Below are 25047 nucleotides of genomic sequence, written 5' to 3'. Positions count from 1 at the left end.
ATAAAAATAGATGAGAAAAGTGAAACAGTCACCCCGGGTTGAGGGAGAAACCTAGCACTGCCCAGCCAATAAACTCCTTGGCGAATAGTTCATAAATTACCAAACATTGAGATTCGAAAGAGAATTCTAAACCAAAATAATGACCAGCTGGAGGTCATAAAACAAAGGGTAAATTAGTCGAGCCATACGTCAGGAACCGCCTGAAGACGGGAGGAAGGAAGGAGAGTTGAGGAAGGTGGCTAGCAGGCAGTGGGCGGGTACAGGTGAGCGGCTCGAGTCATAACCGACCCCATATACGGGATCCCGACACTAACCGACGCAAACACTCCGCCTCGCTTCCTTTGCCTTTACGGGGTGACGAAACCCATTCTTGAAGGGAGAAATTTCATTCTACATTTACTTATTTCTAGTATTTGTTATTGTAACCAGTAGCAGCGGCTGGTTAACTTAATTATCTTACTGTAATCTTCGTACAAGTGAATAGTGGCAATTTTCATTTACGAAAATTGCCATCAAATTTTTTCAAAATATTTAAGTCGAAATAAGTTACAAACCATAAAATCAGACGAAAATGACTCATCAGCAGTTCTCCCTACACAACCATCTACACACTTTCGACACTTAGGAAAAACAACAACTAAACTGTGTCTTATTTTAGCACCAACGAGCCACAGTGATACATACTCAAGTGTAGTGCCTCAGGGGGTGGGTGATGATACTGTGGCCGTACGCTGTGTTTATGAGTGGGTGTACAGAGTATTTGCGTAGACATTCCTATACGCTTTCGTAAGTGTATGTTTTGTTATTTGTTAAACTATATCCACAAGGTGAACACACAAGCATATCTACACAATAACCTGGCCACGCTGTACACGTTTGGGGACAATGGATGGCATATCTGACAGTGTGTAAGTAATGTAAACACACACGTCACAATTTATATGTTAAGTTAGACCTGACTGGCCCAATCTTGAGGGCTGATTGGCACACTCAGACGACAACTAACCTGCACAACAAAAGCCGCTATTTACCTACACTGTGTTCTGGTACTAATGAACTATTCACCTGCCCCGGGGTGTACACTTTTCTCTGTTTAATATCGTATCTCATTTGTGTTCTATTCTCTGCCCTAGTTTTAAAGGCATGTGTGTGTGTGTGTGTGTGTGTAAACGTAAATAAACAACCAACCGTTATCGACCTAGTGTGCAGCATGTGGTCAATACACTGCTGGTTGGAGTCCTCAGTACCCCAGTTCGTTTGAGCGAGTTACCCCTGCAACCGGCATTGTTTTCTTTGGACATATGATCACCCGATAAACGTTACATCGCTTATACTGGGTTATTTTATTTTATAAAATTTTTTTATTCGAGATGCCTAAATAGTTATTATATTTTATGATGCGTAATAACAAGAACGTAAGTATCAGGTACATGGAAAGTGACGAGGATTTAGAAACACGTCTATAAGCTGAAGAAGAAGAATAACAGCTGTCAGAATGGCCACCAAAGCTTTACTCTTCTAAGCTTCAGCGACAGTTCCTTCAAGATACCAACCACCCGGACGGCTAGTAAGCTGATAAGTACTGACATGCTAAATTAAAATAATAAGTAAATACAAAAGTCAAGACACAACTGGATACTTTTAAGACAGTTCAGCGTCGATACAGTACAGTCGAGTGTCATGACGGACGAACAAGGTGAAAAGTCTGTTAATTTCCTCCCTGTCAAGAACACGTACAAGGTATTAGTTAATTACCCCCACATCAAGAGGCCACACGAGAGGCTCTTAACAACCGGGTGATTACGAGTCGTTAAAGAGGCGGGTCGAGCAGCACGTCAAGTAGGCACAACAACCGAACTGAAGTAGTCAATGACACAAGCTACCCTGCCGCCCCCACCACGAGAGAGAGAGAGAGACTAACAAAAATAAACAAGACCGAATGACGGAACAAAAAGACAGACAACAGACAACAATACAGAAGACGAATAAGAGAACCATAAACCGTAGACTATAACACAATAATAACAGAAGAAAAGGGTGAAAAAGACAACGGATCTCCTGGAATTTCATTTTAAAGCGCGCGTAAAATTCAGCCATTTGTTGGGAGGTCCACCATCCCTAACACACACACAACACACACACACACACCCACACACACACAACACACACACACACAACACACACACACACACACACACACACACCTGGAGTGACACAGACAAATAAGAACTTCGGTAAACATATAGTCGCTGGAGGTTGATCACTCCTTTGTGTTGAGGGACTAAAGCCTTCAGGAGTCAGGGCGGTGAAGGAGGAAGGGTGAGGAGGAGGAGAGGGTGATGGAGGAGGAGAGGGTGATGGAGGAGAAGGGGGTGAGGGGGGTGATGGAGGAGGAGGGAGGGTGATGGAGGAAGGAAGGGAGGTGTTGGAGGAGAAAAGAAGTAAAAAAGGTGGAGAAGCATAAACGGACAGTGGCAATAATGGAGGAAGAAGGAGGCTGATGATGGAGGAAAGTCAGAGAAGAAGGAGAAGAAGAAGAAGAAGAAGAAGGACGATGGTAGATGAAGAGGAACAACAAAGGAACGTAGATAGAGTAGAGAGGTGAAGGATGTAGGTAGGAGGCAGGAGAAGGAGAGAAGATAGAAGGAAATTGTACAAGACTGAATAGAGGAGAGAGAAAGAGAACGGAAGTAGACCAAGAGAAGAAAAGAATAACAAAAAGGTGAAGTGTTGTGTGTGTGTGTGTGTGTGTGTGTGTGTGTGTGTGTGTGTGTGTGTGTGTGTGTGAGTGTGTGGTCGTGCCTGTATGCATGCGTGGGTGTGTTTGACAATCTCTTATCATTTGTAATGGATTTAGTGAGTTATGGTAAAGGTATGTGTGTGTGTGTGTGTGTGTGTGTGTGTGTGTGTGTGTGTGTGTGTGTGTGTGTGTGTGTGTGTAGTGATGGGTGGTGAGGGTGGTGATGGTGTGGTGACGGTGTGGTGTGATGATGGTGGTGTAGTAGCAGTGGTGTTGTAGTGGTGTGGTAGTGTTGGTGGTGGTGGTGGTGGTGTGGTAATGGTGTAGTGGTGGTGGTAATGGTGATGATAGTGGTAGTAGTGCTATTTGTTGTGATGGTGTTGTTGTGGTGGTGGTGGTTATGGTGGTGTTAACTACAGATACAAACAATTCCTTTCTGTTCTTCCTTTCCCATTAACCTCCTCCATTACAATCTTCCTTCCCCCCATTCATCTCCTCCTCTTCCTCCCCCTCCTCTCTTTCCTACTCTTCCTCCTTCTCCTACTATAACTTCACACTCTCTTTCTCTTCCTCTCCATCTACTCATATTTTCCTCACCTCTACCCTCTCCCTATCTCTTCTCTTTCTATCTCTTTTCCTTACCTCTCCTCTTTCTCTCTCTTCTTCCCCACCTCTCTACCCTCCCCTCCTCCTCTCCCCGCACCCTCACCCCTGTCATCCTCTCCTCGCTGTCAGTGTTCTTGACGGCCAATGTTTACATATGATCAGCTGGTGTGACTTATCAGATCCTCCCTCAGCAGCTACTCAAGTTTTCATTGGTTCCGGAGTCTCGAAGGTCCTGACGTTAGAATTTTATCTCTTCCTGCGGCAAACAGAACGTCCTAAACTACCTCACTTTAGCTACTGAACAAAGATGGCGGACCAAAATGACAACAAATAAGCATCGAGGTTTTATCGTAATATTTTTTTCTACTCTCATTCGAATTTACGTGAAAATTCGGGGTTCAGGGTTCGGAATTCAAGGGTTCAAGGGTTCGGGGTTCAAGGGTTCGGAATTCAAGGGTTCAAGGATTCGGGATTCAAGGGTTCAAAGATTCAGCATTCAGGGCTCAAGGGTTCAAGGTTCAAGGGTTCGGAATTCAGGGTTCAAGGATTCGGTAGTGTATTTTAGACCAGATTAAGCCACACACATACTCCTTAGGCCATCACATGAAAAAACAAAGAAGCATCCTGAGAATAATAAACACGTAAAAAAAGGAAAAAAATAAAGAATAAACACGAAAAAAATAAGACTGTAGGAAGAAGAAGAGTTAACCCTTTCTCTCTCACCTTTCTCCCCCCTCCCTCATTAACTCTTTCCTCCATTGTTAGCGTGAAAATCGCTCAATAGAAAAAGGTTAAAGTGATATTTTTTCCCCCAAGTTACGGTCGTCCATTAACAAGTTTTAAGTTAATTAATGTTTATCTTTATTGAGTGAGTTTATGTATATACTGATCCTGTGTTATTATTTAGAGTTATTTAGACAATGAATGGAAGAAATTTGGACACACACACACACACACACACACACACACACACACACACACACACACACACACACACACACACACACACACACACACACACACACACACACACACACACACACACACACACACACACACACACACACACACACACAACGTTTAACTACAAAGACATTCCGTGAGAAAGTCTTAACCATAGAAAACGTTTGTGAGCGTTAAGAGGGTAAACTATAAAAGAAAAAAGAAAATTAACTCTTAGGGGCGCGTCTGTGTGCCTTTTACAGCGAGAGTTGACCGTCTAAGCCTCAGGTACGCTGTCCCCATTCTCCTACTCATTCTTGTGGTTTAGGGCGTATTAGGAACACTCTTGAAGGCCCATTGGCTCCTTTAATTGATACCGTCATGGTGGTCAATTAACAGATGATGCTGGGAGTTGTGGTGGGAAGATGGAGGGACGGAGGGAGGGAGGGAGGGCAAGAGGAGGGAATAGTGAGAAAGGATGGGTGTGGTGTTGGTGGTAGGGGAGGGGAGGAGGGAGGAGGGTGTAGAAGTTTCAGAGAGAGAGAGAGAGAGAGAGACCTCCTTACATCTCCTTCTCATCTTCCTCCTCCTCCTCTTCTCTCTTCCTCTTCCTTCAGTTGGGAAGTATTGTCTTTTAAGAGAATAAAACCATCGCGTTAGCAGATTGTTGGAACACTTGACATTTTGTAGACAAGAGCAGGAACCAAGACTCAACACCCAAGACCCAGCACCCAGGACCCAAGACCAGCACCAGGACCCAAGACCCAGCACCCAAGACCCAGCACCAAGACCCAAGACCCAGCACCCAGACCCAGACCAGCACCCAAGACCCAGCACCAGACAGCACCAGGACCCAAAGACCAACACCAGGACCCAAGACCAGCACCGGACCAAGACCCAACACCAAGACCAAGACCCTTTTTAAGACCAGCACCCAAGACCCAGCACCAAGATGACCCAGCACCCAGGACCCAAGACCCAGCACCAGACCAACACTAAAGACCAACTTAAGACCCAACACCCAAGATATTGGCACCCAGGACCCAGACCAGCACCCAAGACCCAGCACCCAAGACCCAGCACCAAGACCCAAGACCAGCACCAAGACCCAGCACCCCAGACCCTTTTAGGACCCAAGACCAGCACCAGGACCCAAGACCAACACCAGGACAAGACCCAGCACCCAAGACCAAGACCCAGCACCCAAGACCCAACACCCAAGACCCAGCACCAGGACCCAAGACCAGCACCCAAGACCCAGCACCCAAGACCCAGCACCAAGACCCAGCACCAGGACCAGACCAGCACCAGGACCAAGATAACACCAGGACCCAAGACCCAGCACCAGGACCCAAAGACCCAGCACCAGAACCAGCACCAAGACCCAAGACCCAGCACCCAAGACCCAAGACCAGCACCAGGACCCAGCACCAGGACCCAAGACCAGCACCAGGACCCAAAGACCAGCACCAGGACCCAAGACCCAGCACAGGACCCAAGACCCAGCACCCAAGACCAGTTTAAAGACCCAGTACCCAAGACCCAGCACCCAAGACCCAAGACCAGCACCAAGACCCAAGACCCAGCACCCAAGACCCAGCACCCAAGACCCAGTACCCAAGACACAGTACCCAAGACACAGTACCCAGGACCCAGGATCTAGTACCCAAGACCCAGTACCCAGCTCTCACGGGAGTCGGATTGATGGAGTTGCGGAGGAGAGAAGACGGTGGTGGTTGGTTCAGGTCACACACACACACACACACACACACACACACACACTGCACTAAGCCAGGCTGATCTCTCGGTATTTACCCATTGTGGTGAGAACTGTGTACAGACGAGGATAAAGGGGCGCTGACAGAAGGCTGACAGCTGACAGGGGGGTCGGACACTGGGACTCCAACTGTCAAACTAACGCTGACGGATATCTAACTTGAGAAGGTGGGAGTGAGAGAAGTGAGGAGAACGTGTGAGAAGACAGAGGAGTGAGGGAGGCCTTTACCCACATACAGTACTTCCACACCTCCCACATACTCCCAGTCTCTCCCACACACCTCCCTCTCCCCTCCCACATACCCCCAGACTCTCCCACAACTCCCCCTCTCCTAATGGACCCCAGTGTCATGGAGCACCAATATTAATGGGCCCCTGTTCCATTGGGCTCCAATTTTAAGGGGCATCATTCCTAATAAGTACCAATTCCAATAGACCCAGTTCTAATAGGCACCCAGTCTAATAGGCCCGGTTCTAATAGTTACAGTTCTAATCGACTCATTTCTAATAGACTCAATTCTTCAAATGGGAGAAAATTATAATAGGCAATGTTCTAATAGGCACCAATCCTAAAGGCCCCATTAGACCAGCTGCCCAACACAAGGTCGACCCCCAAATAGTAAGAGACATCACACTGACCTCTCTCACATCCTCAGGTGAGACGAGAGGAATAAAACAAAGTTACCTGTGAGTATATCCAGTCGTCATACCACCTACACCAGCCCCCTCCCCCTCCCTTAGTATACCTTCAGCCTGTGGTGGTAGGTAGTAGTGGTGGGTGGTCGCATCATAGAAGACTAAGTAAACAAGTGTGGTGGTAGTGGTGGTAGGTGGCGTCCATCCCCCTTATGGTACCACAATCAGATGGACTCCCAGTCTTCCATGGTGTATCAGGCCAGACCATCAGACACTGAGGCGAGGCTGTGTAACATCACCCTGGCGGTAATGTTGACGGACACCTGCTACACACACACACACACACACACACACACACACACACACACACACACACACACACTCACACTACTACTACTACTACTACTTTGCTGTCACACCGGAATCGAGTATGATGATCATCCACCTATGATACAATGGTATGAGTTAGTAAGGATGTCACCTTCGTTGGTGAGTTTTAAGGTGATTAAAGAGGCCGATACGGGACCGGCAGAGCCGTTCACAGATGGTGCACGTGTGGAGGGCTACATCTAGTGCGGGAGGGGCGGCGGAAGCGTCTTTTCGGCGTTGGCGGTTGTCTGCCTCGGTATGCAGTCGGGCGAACTCGAAATTATTGACACCTTCTCGTGTGGTGCTCCTCCAAGCGTTACGGTGTGGAGTGATCGTCTCCCAGGTGAGGGGGTCGATTTGGCACTTTTACAGGTTTGTCTTAAGACTATCCTTATACCTTTTCAGTTGCCCGCCAGCATTACGTTTAATATTCGTTAGGTGACTGTAAAGTAGCTGCTTTGGCAGTCTGCTGTCGTCCATGAGGGTAACATGGCCAGTCCAGCGTAGTTGTTTACGGATAATGGTAGCCCCGATACTCCTTCAGTTGGTGTCCGCAAGAATACTGGCATTTTTTCTCTCGTCTTCCCAACGAACTCGGAGGATGGAACGTAGACTATGTTGGTGAAAGTTTTCAAGTGCCTTGAGGTGCCTCCTGTATGTGACCCATGTCTCGCTGCCATATAGCAGGGTGGGCAGGACCACTGCTAGGTATACGTGTAACTTTGTAGATAATTTTAGCTCCCTACAACTGAAGACACGGGTCCGGAGTCTGCCAAAGGCTTGAGATGCACATGTGATCCCATGTTGAATCTCTTAATTGATGTCCGCGATGGTGGACAGGTGGGAGCAGACACACATACGAGTACAAACAGCCCCCCACACAGAGTGGGTACCGCATCATCATTGCCATTATCATCGTTGTCATTATTATTATTGTCATCGTTATCATCCTCACTGTTGCCAACATTACAATTAATTTCCCTCTCACCGTCTCTCAACATAAAGGTCCGCCGTTTTCCTCTGCCTCTTTGTCTCACTGATGGACGACACAGTTGACTTTTTTTCCAGGGACGCGCAACACGATCTTCACGCGTCAGGTGAGCGGAGTGAAGGACAGCTCACACCTCTGCCTCTAGTTGTCAGGTAGTGTCTTTGGTGACTAGGGACGAGTTAATATCATGGCTCTCTGTGCTCCATTAGATACAGAGGGAATTACAGAAACATTCATGTAGTTTCTGTGAGACACTGTTCCTAGTAGTCAATTTCCACTGTTAAGCAAATATTCTGGGCCTCTCCGCCCCTCTTCATCCCTCCCTACCCCCCCTCCCCTCAGCTCGTGACAGGCCGGTAGGAAGGGTCTCTAACTACCCTCTACCCCCTCCCCTCCTAACCTACCGCTAATTGTAGAGTGCGGGAACAACTAGTAAACCCGGCGGTTATAGTATCAACGTGAGCGATAATTCTTCCTCAAGTTGACCCACCAGCTGGCCCTCGCTCGTCCTGGTGCTCCACCCCACCTCCCTCGCCAGGTAGACACTGATCCGACGTCATGGTCCAGTGGTCAGGGAGATCGTCATCCATCCGTCACACCCTGGGTTCGATTCCCCGGGTGCCATTAGTTATTTGGAAGTAGATAGCAGAAGCCTTTGTTTCGTGATCAATTTATTTATCCGGCGTCGTACTCTAGAACCCTGAGGCGCTGGATTAGGTCACCACTCAGGCATTTGTATCTCTTTGGTTCACACACACACACACACACACACACACACACACACACACACACACACACACACACACACACACACACTCTCTCTCTAGCTCTCTCTCTCTCTCTCTCTCTCTCTCTCTCTCTCTCACACTCACACTCACACACACACACACACACACACACTCAGGTCTGTGGTGTGAGCATCAGTTAATCGCACAACTAATTCAAACTTTTGGCAGATGTTGTGGTTCTGTGGCGGTACTTCCTGTCTCCCAACCACGACACAAGACACGTGGTGGCCAATCACAACTGAAGAAGGACACGCGGCCAATCACAAGAGAAGACACGAGACCAATCACAACAACAGAAGATACACGGCCAATCACAAAAGAAAACATACGGCGGCCAATCACAAGAGAAGACACACGGCCAATCACAACAGTCCTCCAATTCTTCACGTTTCAATCTCTCGTCCTCCAATTCCTCCTCGGGTCTCAAGTTCGAACCCAGGAAAGTATCGGTCGTCTCCCAGTATTAGGTTACGGTTACATCAAGACCGACACACACACACACACTCACACAGGGCATCACACGTCACACTCACCGTAACGCACACTAGAAGGCGTCACACTCACCGTAACACACACTAGAGGGCGTCACACTCACCGTAACGCACACTAGAGGGCGTCACACTCACCGTAACGCACACGAGGGCGTAACGCAACACACACTAGAGGGCGTGCACACACTCACGCGCACACTAACGCACACACACTAGAGGGGGCGTCACACCACCGTAACACACACCAGAGGGCGTAACGCACACTAGAGGGCGCTACACTCACCGTAACACACACTAGAGGGCGTCACACCACCGCAACACACACTAGAGGGCGTCACATTCACCGCAACACACACACTCAGAGGGCGTCACACCCACCGTAACCGCACACTAGAGGGCGTCTGCTCACCGTAACACACCAGAGGGCGTCACACTCCACCGTAACACACTAGAGGGCGTCACACTCACCGCAACACACACTGGGCGCCACTCACCGTAACGCACACACTAGAGGGGCGTCACACTCACGCAACCACACAGTGGCGTCACACTCACCGTAACACACACTAGAAGGCGTCACACTCACCGTAACACACACTAGAAGGCGTCACACTCACCGTAACGCACACTAGAGGGCGTCACACCCACCGTAACACACACTAGAGGGCGTCACACTCACCGTAACGCACACTAGAGGGCGTCACACTCACCGTAACACACACTAGAGGGCGTCACACTCACCGTAACACACACTAGAGGGCGTTACACTCACCGTTTCCTCCTGTCGTTTCCCTTCACCTGTCACTCTCTGTTGGGACGCTCACAGGTATACAGTAAAGGTAAACACGACTCAGATAACACAGGACTCTCATTAAGACTACCACACTACTGCCTGTACGTCTGTCAGTGTTCCTTCTCGCTTGGCGGCCATGTTACAGTGACTTAGAATCATAACTTTTGTCTTATTATTCTGTGTTAGATCTTTATGCATCTGGCCAATGTTGTTTATAAAGTCCATTGATGCTCTCTGTTACAGTTCCTACCATATATCTAAAACATGTACAGTTATTCCACCACTTTCTGTACGTGTGTGTGTGTGTGTGTGTGTGTGTGTGTGTGTCTGTGTGTAACTTCCTGAGGGTACTACAGTCAACATAAACATCAAGGGACTTTATAAACACCCTGTACACCACACGAATCACAAGGTATACGATGACCTGGTTGCCTGATCTGACCCGTGCCACTGAAAGACAGCGCTAGCACAAGCAATAAACAACGCCCGTTTATGGTATCTTCGCCAGACGAATCTTTGGCCGTATTCTGTCTACAACGACGTTTTAATGGTGGGAACCTAAGCGTGGAGGGTGAGGGTGGAGGGTGAGGGTGGAGGGTGGATAATAGATGGTTAAGGGGTGAGGTTAAACATAAGGGCTAGGCTGAGGAGGGGGGGGGGTGGTCGTGGTCAGCAGCAGGTGGCGGGTGATGGTAATAAGCCTCACGGGTGTTAGCGAGCATCACCACATAACAGGCTATTGACTCAACCAGTGTCAGGGGGTCACGCTTGTTATCCCATCCCTGTGTGTGTGTGTGAGGGTTCCCACCGTGTGTCAGGTCCTCTCACCCATGACCCAAGCTTGACCCTCCCTGACACCTCGACTATCACCTGGGGTCACCTTACCTCACCACCCACACACAGCGTCCCATTAACTTACACACTAACTACACTAGCCATGGCCTCCCTCCTTGTTCCCCTTCAACTTTGAATCTTAGTTTGCCAGTTTGGATGTCTAAGTATCTTGTAGAATCAAATCCAAAACTTTATAGGTTGCCGAAACGATGTGTTAGCTGGAAGGTATAAACACCAAGTAGAATCGGCCCAAGAATTTATAGTTGTCGAAGCACTATCTATCAGGCCTCTGTACTATGTCTATCAGGCTACTTTACTGTCTCCCGTCTTGGATATGTTTAGTCTTATAACTTGTTAAACACTAAAACAATTTATTTCATATTTTTTCATCTAAAACTCAACAAATAAGGATCATCTTGAAACTGGCGCCAATGTGATGCGATTTTGTTTCCGTTTTTGTTTTGTTTGTAAATGAATTGGTACTAATAGTGAATGGGTCAGGTTATGGTTAGGTTAGGTTAGGTTAGGTTATGGTTGGGTTAGGTTAGGTTAGGTTAGGTTATGGTTGGGTTAGGTTAGGTTAGGTTAGGTTAGGTTCCATGGCTGAGTGCTGCCTTAGCTGTAAAACATGGTGGGGTATTTCTTTTATGGTGTGTGCTGTGACCCCACCTCATGACCCGCCATTAAATTTATATGACACTAAAACATGTTTACACCAAGATGACATACGAGAGAGAGAGAGAGAGAGAGAGAGAGAGAGAGAGAGAGAGAGAGAGAGAGAGAGAGAGAGAGAGAGAGAGAGAGAGAGAGAGAGAGACGTGTGAATGTTTGGAGAAAAATGAGAAAAAAGGCGAAAAACAAAGGTACTGAGGGTTCTCTTCCAGCAATCTCTAAAACAATGGGTGTTAAATGTGCTGTTATTTTTTATGTTAAATTAACTTCTGAAAAACATAAACTGAAGGAAAGAATTAGTGAGAATAATAATAATAATAATAATAATAATAATCTCCCCAACTAAGGTCTTTTATCTCTCCCCATCACAAAACTTATCACCCTTTCTCCCTCTCTCTCTTCCCATCACCCCTCCTGTCTCTCTCTCTCTCTCATCTCACCAAACCACCACCACCACCTACCACCACCACCTACCACCACTACCACTACTAATACTACATCACCACTTTAACCACGACCCTTCTACCACTACTACCACCAACATCACCAGTCAACTACTACAACCACTACCCCCTAATACCTCTTATCTCAACCACCATCACCACAACTACCACCCCCCTCCCACCTACAAGTGACCACAGGCACGGAGTCACTGTACCGTATGTCATGTCCATTTTAAAGAGAGAGAGAGAGTCGATCTATAACATCACACTAAAGAGATACCTAACCTAACCTAACCTAACCTAACCTAACCTAACCTAACCTAACCTAAACTAACCTAACCTGACCTAACCTAACCTAACCTAAACCAAACCAAACGTAAACTCAACCTAACCAAGACCTCAGTATACCCTTCCTAGATACCAACACAACACGATGGGAGAGATGGAAAAGGACGTTCTTGAGTGTAACAGAGAATGGGAAAGATCACAAAGGGAGAGAAAAGGAAAGCGATATGATGGAATAGAAACGTTTGGTAAAAAGTCAAGATAATTGGATTAATAAGGACAAGAAAATTAAGGTTATGCGTGTTGAGGAGACGAGTGTGTGTGTGTGTGTGTGTGTGTGAGTTAGCGATTGAGTGTAAGAGAAAGAACGAGTGTGTTAGCGCGTGAGTAACTGAGTTAGCGAGTAAGTGAGTGAGAGACTGAGCGAGTGAACGAGACACAGTGAGTGAGAGAATGAACGAGTGTGAGTTAGTGAATAAACGAGCGAGTAAACGAGTGAGTGAGTGAGCGGGGAGCCTCTGATAGTAGAGATAAGGGGCAGTACACAGTGCAGACAGCAGAGGTAAACAAAGGTTTTTTCTACTCCTTCAACATTATTGTTTTCGTCGCTGAGTCGGACCGTGAGGCAGTGCCGACTCTAGTGCCGACTCTATGATGCCGACTCTATGATGCCGACTCTAGTGCCGACTCTAGCTGCCGGCTCTATGATGCCGACTCTATGATGCCGACTCTAGTGCCGACTCTATGATGCCGATTCTTTAGTGCTGGGGAGGAGGGTATGGGGTAGGGGTGTACTGGGGAAGGTGTGTAATTGTGGTGGTTACCGGTGTGAAGTGAGATTGGGGGGGAGAAGAGTAAGAGGATGAGGAGAAGGAGGCTGGAGAGTGGTGGGTTGTGAGTGTAGGGGAGGTGGGATAGGAGGTAGGGAGGAGGGAGTGGGGGAAGTGGGGGGGGTTATGAGGAGTCACGAAGGTGTGGGTCAAACGGTAAACACTCTAGTTAAGTTGGTTCACCCTCACACTCCACCACTACCACTACCATCATCACACAGACACAAGAAAATGAAAAATTAATAAAAAAAATGGAATAAATATAAAAACAATGAAGTACGGAGGAGAAGAATAAAAGGAGGTGAGGTTAGGTTAGGGTAGGTTAGGTTAGGTTAGGGTAGGTTAGGGTAGGTTAGGTTAGGGTAGGTTAGGTGGGAGGAGCCGAACAAAACACACACATTAACACACACGGGGGTCATTAACCAGTTCCTGAGTGCATTAGAACTCGGTGTCACACATTAAAACATTTTTACGAGGGGTGGAGGCACTGAATCACTCATTAAGGTACTCGAGGGCCTTGTTCTACACTCTCCTTGGCTCTCCTTGCTAATGACAGACATCACTAGTCTTGTTAAACCACACCAGCGATATCTTACAGTCATCACATCTGTCAAACACACTCAAGGCACGACCCATCACCACCCAACACCTTCACTACCGACTCAAGGCACCACCCATCACCACCCAACACCTTCACTACCGACTCAAGGCACCACCCATCACCACCCACCACCATCACTACCGACTCAAGGCACCACCCATCACCACCCATCACCACCCACCTTCAACGACTCCACCCATCACCACCCAACACCTTCACTACCGACTCAAGGCACCACCCATCACCACCCAACACCTTCACTACCGACCGATCAAGGCACCACCCATCACCACCCAACACCTTCACTACTCAAGGCACCACCCATCACCACCCATCACCACCCAACACCTTCACTACCGACTCAAGGCACCACCCATCACCACCCAACACCTTCACTACTGAACACCCATCACCCAACACCTTCATACCAAGGCACCACCCATCACCACCCAACACCTTCACTACCGACTCAAGGCACCACCCATCACCACCCAACACCTTCACTACCGACTCAAGGCACCACCCATCACCACCCAACACCTTCACTACCGACTCAAGGCACCACCCATCACCACCCATCACCACCCAACACCTTCACTACCGACTCAAGGCACCACCCATCACCACCCATCACCACCCAACACCTTCACTACGACTCAAGGCACCACCCATCACCACCATCACCACCCAACACCTTCACTACTGACTCAAGGCACCACCACCCATCACCACCCAACACCTTCACTACCGACTCAAGGCACCACCCATCACCACCCATCACCACCCAACACCTTCACTACCGACTCAAGGCACCACCCATCACCACCCAACACCTTCACCACTGACTCAAGGCACCACCCATCACCACCATCACCACCCAACACCTTCACTACTGACTCAAGGCACCACCCATCACCACCCAACACCTTCACTACCGACTCTGGCACCACCCATCACCACCCAACACCACCCAACACCTTCACTACCGACTCAAGGCACCACCCATCACCACCCAACACCTTCACTACCGACTCAAGGCACGACCCATCACCACCCAACACCTTCACTACTGACTCAAGGCACGACCCATCACCACCCAACACCTTCACTACCGACTCAAGGCACCACCCATCACCACCCATCACCTTCACTACCGACTCAAGGCACGACCCATCACCACCCAACACCTTCACTACCGACTCAAGGCACCACCATCACCACCATCACCACCCAACACCTTCACTACCGACTCAAGGCACGACCCATCACCACCCAACACCTTCACTACTGACTCAAGGCACCACCCATCACCACCCATCACCACCCAACACCTTCACTACCGACTCAAGGCACCACCCATCACCACCCACCACCATCACTACCGACTCAAGGCACCACCCATCACCACCCAACACCTTCACTACCGACTCAAGGCACCACCCATCACCACCCAACACCTTCACTACCGACTCAAGGCACCACCCATCACCACCCAACACCTTCACTACCGCAGTTAACACCATAGTCACATCCCATAATAATTAAATCTGATTTTTCTAATACTTTACAATATATAGATGAGTTACAAATATTAATAATTACATACAAAAATAAACAAAATGGGTTCAATATACAGTATATATATAAATATTTTCCCTCAACGTAGTCATCAAATATGGTGTCCCTAGCAACGCCTTCCTGTAGTGACACTTCAAGTTCACCCTCCACCACCGTCAGTAGAGATGGCAGTGTGTTTGTGTATCTGAAGCGTCACATCAATTGTTTGTTATTATTAGTGTTCGAATCCTAACATATTCTTACCTGGATTCAAATTCTCACTAGAGTTCGAATCCTATCTTACTAGTGTTCGAATCATATTACACTAGGGTTCGAATCCTTAAAATAATCTTACCAAACTTCAATTCATCAAATATACGTCCAGTACGTTAAAAATGGAATGAAGGACACCATATTACGTTAACTCACGGGAAAACTTAAATCACGAACCTTTGAGAATAACAAAAACAACTGCTGACATTATATACACACGCTGACTCCCCTCCTGACGGTGGCGTAGGAGGTGATGTAGGGTGAAGTGTCACTACTGGAAGGTGCTCCTCCAAGTAGAGTGGGTTGTGGCTCTCTGAGGACCAGCCTAATGGACCTAACCTTAGTCCTCAAGCCCAGAGAGAGAGAGAGAGAGAGAGAGAGAGAGAGGACAAAACACTATATAACCCACAATTTAAGACGACCATCAACAATGACCGACAAAAACTGGTCACTCACAACTCTCCACGGTGCAATTTTAGAGCACGTAAGAAATGAAGTGATCATCAACTGTGTGTGTGTGTGTGTGTGTGTGTGTGTGTGTGTGTGTACCGTAACTAATTAAACTGAGGCTCCCTGATATAACGTAAACAAAACAAAAAACATATGGAGAAAAACAAACCCCCTTGACAAGCGTCCCTGTTCTCAATTTTCTATTACAACTCTACCGTTTTCTATGGTACAAAAGACCTACTGTGAGGGGTAACATTTTTATATGGTAAATCCTCAGATCTTCCAAGAGTAAATATAAACACGTAAGGGGAAAACCATAAAAAAAACGAAGGAAAAAACATCAGTAAAACGTTAAAGAAATGAAAAAAAATTATCGTTTCGGTCATCCACCTATTTGGAAGTTGAAATATACCTTCGTGAAAACGTAACCTAACCTAACCAACACAGCCTCAGTCGTAAGAGCACGCCCGAACACTAATCCGCCTTAAAGCGTTTAATACCGGGGCCAGTCAGAGGGTAGGATTACCGGATTAGTAAGGAGGGATTACCGGGTTAGTAAGGAGGGATTACTAGTACCTACGAGGACAGTGTCTGCTAATACTAGGGATTACTTCAGGGTCTTTACTGTCACCTCTCATCAGGGCCCTGAGAGAGAGAAATCCAGAATACGAAAAAAAAATAAGAAAGACAAACTAAGAGAAAATTGAATAAAAAGAAAGAAGAAAGACGGAACAGAAAATACCACCAACAGCGGAGGAGGAGGCAAGGTGGAGCCACACTAATTAAGGTGGCCAGGTTAATATAGGTAGGTGTCGACCCCTTCCCCCTCGTCTCCCTCCCGTCATCACCACTCACCTCATTACCCAGAGTGCCGCCACTATATTGCTTGTGCTATTTTGGTCCCCTGTGTGTGTGTGTGTGTGTGTGTGTGTGTGTGTGTGTGTGTGTGTGTGTGTGTGTGTGTGTGTGTGTTAAGACCTATAAGACTTTTCTAATACTTTTTTCTACTCCTATAAGTCTTTTTAAAGTCATATCTCATTAAGTTAAGTGAAGTATTAAGTCTTATTTTATCTCATATCATTATCTTATTTTTTTGTCTGTGACTTTTTTTTCCTATCTGGTGAAATGAAAAAAAGGTTAGGTTAGGTTAATAATGTGATGCAGAAGCTATGTTGGTTAGGTTAGGTTAGGTTAGGTTAGGTTAGGTAGTATTAGGGTAGGTTGTTATAGGTTAGGTTAGGTTAGGTTAGGGTTAGGTTAGGTTAGGTTAGGTTATGGTTAGGTTAGGTTAGGTTAGGTTATGGTAGGTTAGGTTAGGTTATGGTAGGTTAGGTTATGTTAGGTTAGGTTAGGTTAGGTTAGGTTAGGTTAGGGTAGGTTAGGTTATGGTAGGTTAGGTTAGGTTATGGTAGGTTAGGGTAGGTGATGCTATGTTAGGTTAGGTTATGGTAGGTTAGGTTAGGGTAGGTTAGGTTAGGTGATGCTATGGTAGGTTAGGTCGTGATTTTACCTCACAATATAATAATCGGGGATCTCTTTGTCTTAATGCGTAAAAAAGTAACAAAAAGCAAAAGAAAGAAAAGGGATTATTGGAGACAAAGAGTGACGTAGCCAACACGGGGAGAGACGCTAGGGGCCCTCAAGACGTCAGAGGAGGCAACACTGATGGCGCGCGGCCCGTCACCCCCTGGGAGTTATTTTCACGCCTGCCTCCTCTACACGCCTCAAATCTACCCATTAGGTATCTAAATGAAAAATCTGACGGTGAGTTTGGTTTAGGCGAGGCTTAATGAGGTACCAATTGTTTTCCTTTGTACCTAAAGAAAGGCGCGGGTGTTTACTTTGGTCTTGTCGGTATCTGGGAGTTGTTTACACAGAAGGCTAATCCCCCAGAGCAGCGGCCTAAACTACTTGTGGTGTTGATGGAGGATTTCAACTCGGCGTCATTCCTGCCTGATCTAACCTTCTGCAGGAGTATAATCTGGTGTCCCTGTGAGCATTTTCGCCGCTCAATGTAAACAGATATTCTCTTTCGCAAATTTAGGTTTAAAGGACAATTAGTATTATATAAATTCCTAGACACACCACAGCACCAGACAGGAATGTTGACGAGATCACAAAATATTCAAAATCCAGGAGAAGAGTCTTATGGCCTCAGATAACACTCCGCCGTCAACTTACCCTGAGGACACCACCTCCCCTTGACCACCCACAGTCAGCGGAATTCTCCCAAACAACTAAATGTCGACAAGAATCCCCCATAAAGGGTGGATAAGGAGACATGTCGACGTCTTGGAATTCGCAGGGGGACAAAACACAGACAGTTGTGGCCTATTAAAAACTAGTTATCTACAGCCTATACGTCTCCTCCCGTTACCTGAGATCGTCTGCTTATATGTGGATATTTCATCATGTCATTAAGGGCACAAGTGAGTCGTAAATGTCTACTATACGGAAATATATAAGGCAGGGCGCGCGGCACTAGTCAGGGAGGGGGAAGAGTTGAGGTTATTCGATACTCGGGGAAATTAGCCGCCGCCTCCTGTTTTTGTTATCCGTGATGAGTTGTTGAGTGGCAGCCATGAGGGGAGGGGGCACTAGAAAGGGAGAGGTGAGGAATAGGGAGTATGTATGTATGTATGTATGTATGTATGTATGTATGTATGTATGTATGTATGTATGTATGTGTGTATGTATGTATGTATGTATGTATGTATGTATGTATGTATGTGTGTATGTATGTATGTACTATATGTATGTATGTATGTACCATTATGACACATAAAGTAAGGCAGACAGCAAGAATAAACGGCAGCGAATGAAGGAACGTCTAGTTACTCTGGACACCCTGTGGTAATTTATATACATGAAAGATACAATGAGAATGACGTCAGGTGTTGTGGGAGGGCGGAAGTGGGTGTGTGGGAGTGGGGGGGGGGGAATTAGAAAATCGTCGCGGGGGGTTGGGGGGGGTGATGATGACGGCTGGTAAGAACCATGGAAATTAATAAAATATGAGAGGCGAGAAGAAAAGCTCATTAGTGAAAATCCATGGGTTGAAAACTGACGCATAATGGCGAGACGGGAACATAAACACATGAATACATTAAAGTATGAGAAAACTATGGAACAAAATACAGAAATATTTAAAAATAATATTAAGTTATCATTTATAGGGAAACTAGAAGATAAAATTACTTACCTGTTACTATTATATAAAAGAGAAAGACAGAATCAGACACACGGGAGAGGATGACCTGATATACTGGCTTGGAGTGGAGGACGACGTGGGAGGAGGAGGAGGAAGAGAGATAGGAAGAGGGAGATGAAGGACAAACACCCACTAGTGTACGCGAGGGACCGATGGCCCTGGCGCGGAAGGGGAAGACCTCGCCACACAAACAAACATGTCGTGTACCCAACAGTCGGGGAAAACAAGAGTTATAATATAAAAATATACCAAACAAAACACAAACATACCTTCTGCAGATGCTGGAGTGACGACGGAGAGACACACTACCAGAGAACAGAGGAGAGGGGAGGTAGCAGCGGCCCACCTCATGCTGGCCTTCATCGTCTTGTTTACTTGGCAGCCGTTCGTAGTTTCATTTGTTGCGCGTTCAAAACTGCACTTAAAATGTTTATCCTTTCCTTCAAACAAAACAGCTTTTTTCACGGTTTCTTTTTTGTGTGTGTCCAGGCTACCAAATAATTCAGCTAGTTTATACCTTCATTCACATTGACCTTCGTATATGCATTCCTTCTGCAGGTTACACGGTGTGATGACAATCTATGCAAATATCTCACACAAAGTTCCTGTACCTACTTCATTCCATAGATGACTATTTGCCAGAGTCACCAAGCAGAAGTCGAGTAAAACAGTCACTTAACACGTCAGATCACTCATTTCCGGCAACCTAATGTGTAAAAGAATTATTTTTCCAACCTCCCAGACCAGAGAATCACAGACGGTCACACAATATTCCTCGTAAGTGATGTCGTAAGAATGCATCAAATTTATCAACTTAAACTCAACCACTAAAAGAACATCCCAAAATAACACTCGAGGTAACCATACACACACACACACACACACACACACACACACACACACACACACACACACACACACACACACACACACACACACACACACACACACAGTTAACATAAGGAGTTGTTCTAAAGGTTGATCGCGTTAATTTTACTTGGTGTTAAATGAAAGTATTTAGTTAAGGTAAATTCTCAATGTAATCTTTGTTTTGTACGTTGTATTTGTACTTTACCTTAAGTTAACAAGTTTAGTGCATTCTTAAATCATCAGTAAATAGAAATATCCATTATTTACAACATCTGAGAATCGGGACCCCTCACTGCCTCAACTCTTCCCTACAAGATCACCAATTTACAAGGCAGGAAATAATGTATCACTGTATTTACATATATTTACAACTTTCATTATGTTGTAAAAGAAGTAAACAGCTAAAATCACAACAAACATTTACGTGGGAAGTCCGTCCGTAAAGTGTGTCGACTATCACGTAACCTAACCTGACTTGAATGTACTCTTTAGCAGTAAGAAGTATCAGATGTATAGTATATAATAACGAGATATGTAATTACTCAAAAGCCTCATAGTGTAAAAAAAAATATTCACATTCGAAAATTAATTATGGGGGGACGAGGCTGGAAGGTTCCGTGTGTGTGTGTACTCCGGGCGCCTAATACACTGAAAGTTCTATCTACCCAACCAGGTTTATATATGGTCTCTCATCTGTCTACTAGTGTATGTGTGACTATGTACTCTGCCAGGTCTTGCGGTCAGCTACACCACCACCACGACACTATCAAGTACAGGATAAATTTCATGTGTAGGAGACGTGTGTGTAGAGGCAAGGGTGAGCTATTCATCTGAGCTACGTGCAGGAATTAAGGCTACCCAGTATAAACCTTGAGTCTGTACCATATGAGTGGTTGAGCTTCTTACATAACTCATATATTTTTTTGGATAACTATTAAAAATTTTCACTCCAAGGCTAATCACCCATGGGATATTTTTCTTCAAGGACTGAAATAGTATATATAAACCCACTGTCATTGTGAAGTATTTAATTAAAACCCTCTAAAAATTCTTGGTTTAGTTGTTTTAACATGAAGGCTAACCAAGACCTTAAACCACCCAGCCAAGAAGCCTTAGTTAAACATGAAGAAAAAACAAAACAAAAAAAACAGTCACTAACAAGGTCAAGCCTCACTAGGCCATGAAGACGACCCCATCCCACCCCATCCCATCCCATCCCAGCCAAGCCCATCCCAGCCCATCCCAGCCCACGATAATGGTTGCCGCTCTTACTAAACTTGTCTTACGCTGAATAAACATGAATGACATAACCTGACTCCCGAGGACAGCAAAGAAGCCAAGTCCTACGTCACCTTCTATTCCCTGCCACTGACTACCTCCCTCCTTGACTTATGAACATGAAATCCTGACGCCGAGGAGTAGGAGGAGGGCAATGTGTGTGTGTGTGTGTGTGTGTGTGTGTGTGTGTGTGTGTGTGTGTGTGTGTGTGTGTGTAATGTTAAATATTTGATTTTGTTCTATACTGTATAATGTTAACTTGCTGATTATATTATTGTATGTCAATCAGAGTAACCATGAGTGAGATTAAACCTCTTGGGTAAAATGAGTTAAATCCCTTGAGTATAATGAGTTAAATCCCTTGAGTATAATGAGTTAAATCCCTTGAGTATAATGAGTTAAATCCCTTGAGTATAATGAGTTAAATCCCTTGAGTATAATGAGTTAAATCCCTTGAGTTTAATGAGTTAAATCCGTGGAGTCAGATGAGTTAAATCCTTTCAAGAGTATTAACTCATAATGCTCAAAGGGATTAACTCATCATACTTAAGGGGATTAACTCATCATACTTAAGGGCATTAACTCATCATACTTAAGGGGATTAACTCATCGCACCCAAGGGCCTTAATAGTTATGATGTCTAGTGCATGAAGTACCTAAAGAGTACTCATGTAAAAGACCGTAGTTGTTGAAGCCCGAGTAACACACAGTAACATCAACCCAACACTACAGACGGCGTGTTGGTAATCCTCAGAAGATGAATTATCGTCAAAACAGTCAGTCAGAAGATAACAAAAACAACTAAGATAACATCCACCAGATCCTCCTCCCCCCCCCCCCTTCTCCTAAATGCCAGACGAGATAACTTTATCATAAAAAAACGAAATATTTGCTTCCCGTATGGCTTCCTTATTATGTATTGTGTGTGTGTGTGTGTGTGTGTGTGTGTGTGTGTGTGTGTGATGGCATAATCTGGCCTAAAACACCCAGATTAAGACCTTCTTCTCTCTTAAGTTATCTGGCTAGACATTCGAAAGTCCGTCTCAAGTCTCCACACCCGAACCTGAAAAGATAAGAAATTACGATTAATTTGTTGTCTGTAAAACAAAAACAAAAAAAAAAAAAAGATAACAAAGAACTAGTAATTATTATATAATTCTTTTTTCTTTTTGTTTCATCTGAGCAAAAGTTGTGGGAAAAAAATTGTGAGGGGTGGATGCATCTTCCTGCCCATCACCACCCCCTGCCCCCTCCCACCCCTCTGCCACCTCTCCCTATAATTACGCCAAAACAGGTACACCCAGCTACCCAGGTGATAAGTTCATCTTGACTGGAAAAATTATCACATGTGGGTCCGGTTAATTAAATGTTATCACCTGTGAATCTCTCTCCCGTGCTGCCCCCCCTCCTCCTCCTCGCCCCCCCTCACACGTAAAAATCGACCGTATAGTAACCCACACTAGAGACCTCATCGCCCTGGTTCGTTCGGGTCGTGATGGTTGTTAGTTTGTACATAGCTAACAAGGTCATTCACGTGAAGATATAACCGAAGTGCACCGTATATCCCACGACAAGAGGGGAGGGGGGGAGGAGGGTACAGACGTCAGTTTTTGCTGCACTAGATGGCTGCTTACCACGCCAAGTTTTTGTTATTGTTATTAGTGTAGGGGGTCGAGGAGAGTGTGTGTGTGTGTGTGTGTGTGTGTGTCATAAAGCGCTCTCTCACACACACACACACTTTAACAATCAACTTTCTTGTGTATAACTTAAACCACTCCAAGATCCTCGCCTCGGTCAGCTTGTTAACCTCCTGTGCTCGCCCATCACCCCCTTGGTCCACCTCTCTCCTGGTACGACTGACACACTTACTTCCCTCCTCGCCACCCATTAGTGTGTCCTGTCTCCAACAAAACCACGTAGGACTACACGCCCACAGCGCCCTCATTCTAACACACGCCTACAGCACCACACGCCCTCAATCTAACACACGCCCACTTAGCACCACACGCCCCCCACCCTAACACACGCCCGCCTCAGTCATCAAGCCTCTGACGACCTAAACAAGGCGTGACGAACTACAGAAGCGTAAAAAAAAGAAAAAAATCAGAGACATAAGAGTGTTCCTACCAACCACTGTGTGTGTGTGTGGGGGTGAATGCGATGAGATCACCACCATTCTGTGTTGCTTGTGATGTTATCAGGGGGATGGTACCACCTTGTTCTCTCCCTCTCTCTCCCTGCCCCCCTCCCTCCCCTGTACACATTAAACCTTGATTGACGGATGTGTCGAGGTCCTTGGTCCCACCTCTGCTGCTTCACGCCCATCACCTCCGTCGCCCTATTTCCGTCTAACTTATATATCCCAACTTACAATCAATCCCTCCCGTCACCTGCCTTCTGTCACTAATCACCCGTCTTCCATCACCCAACCACCCATCAGATACCCCACGTCATTGATTTCCCGTTACAAATTACCCGTCAAATGTCCCCTGTCGCTGATTTTCCGTCACAATCGTATCTCGTCACAATTTACCTGTTAGTCGCCACCGATCACCTTGTCCCCCACCGCCCCCTTCTTCGCCAGGCGTGCCCTCCATCGCCAGGCGTCGTCAACAGAGCAACCAAATCCTCCCCTCCTTCCCCCTCCTGGTCCACCTCGCCTGCCTGACTCACCGACAGTAAACAACAACACTCATCCTCGCCTCCTGCCGTAGTGAGTCACCCTCCCCCTCCCCCATGCAGGACACCACTGAAGGCTTTCATCCATCGCTCTTGTTTATATATGCGTGATATCATACAACTCTTACTGATTCGGTTTTGTTTACGTCCCAGAGTCTCAAATACATATACAGCACGTCATCTTCCACCCCCCTCCTACTACCTCCTTTAACCTCCAACTACCTCCCTTAACCTCCAACTACCTCCCTTAACCTCCAACTACCTCCCTTAACCTCCAACTACCTCCCTTAACCTCCAACTACCTCCCTTAACCTCCTACTACCTCCTAACCCAACTACCTCCTTAACCTCCAACTACCTCCTTTAACCTCCAAACCACCTCCCTTAACCTCCAACTGCCTCCTTAACCTCCAAACCTCCCTTAACCTCCTCCTTAACCTCCCTACCTCCCTTAACCTCCTACCTACCTCCTTAACCTCCAACCACCTCCCTTAACCTCCTACTACCTCCCTTAACCTCCAACTACCTCCCTTAACCTCCAACTACCTCCCTTAACCTCCAACTACCTCCCTTAACCTCCAACTACCTCCCTTAACCTCCAACTACCTCCCTTAACCTCCAACTACCTCCCTTAACCTCCAACTACCTCCCTTAACCTCCAACTACCTCCCTTAACCTCCAACTACCTCCCTTAACCTCCAACTACCTCCCTTAACCTCCAACTACCTCCCTTAACCTCCAACTACCCCCCTTAACCTCACTCACAAAGATTCGTAAGATATAACTCCTAGATTCGTGAGATAAAATAAAAGTATCTCATCTTTTCTCACCTGAAGATAGACTCTCAAATATTCCTACGGTAGATTTACAAATGTTCAACTGGATACGTATAATAACGCATCTGTCTCACTTAAAACACGGCAAAAACAAAAC

The 25047-nt window shown here is 46.2% G+C and overlaps 1 protein-coding gene across 1 annotated transcript in view; it reads right to left on the bottom strand.

Annotated features, from left to right (window-relative positions):
- The window catches only part of LOC121867386 (extracellular matrix organizing protein FRAS1-like), an 82001-nt gene extending 61988 nt beyond the window's left edge, over window positions 1-20013 (bottom strand). Inside the window, exon 1 of the mRNA XM_042367301.1 lies at window positions 19558-20013. Coding sequence (XP_042223235.1) covers window positions 19558-19651 — 94 coding nt within the window. The 5' untranslated portion in view covers window positions 19652-20013. The remainder of the gene's footprint in view (window positions 1-19557) is intronic.
- Window positions 20014-25047: the final 5034 nt, after the last annotated feature.

The sequence above is a fragment of the Homarus americanus genome, unplaced genomic scaffold (assembly GCF_018991925.1).
Source record: "Homarus americanus isolate GMGI-L3 unplaced genomic scaffold, GMGI_Hamer_2.0 scaffold18418, whole genome shotgun sequence".
NCBI classification, from domain to species: domain Eukaryota; kingdom Metazoa; phylum Arthropoda; class Malacostraca; order Decapoda; family Nephropidae; genus Homarus; species Homarus americanus.
The sequence above is the reverse complement of the archived record's forward strand: the minus strand, read 5'-3'. Positions and strand labels throughout refer to the sequence as shown.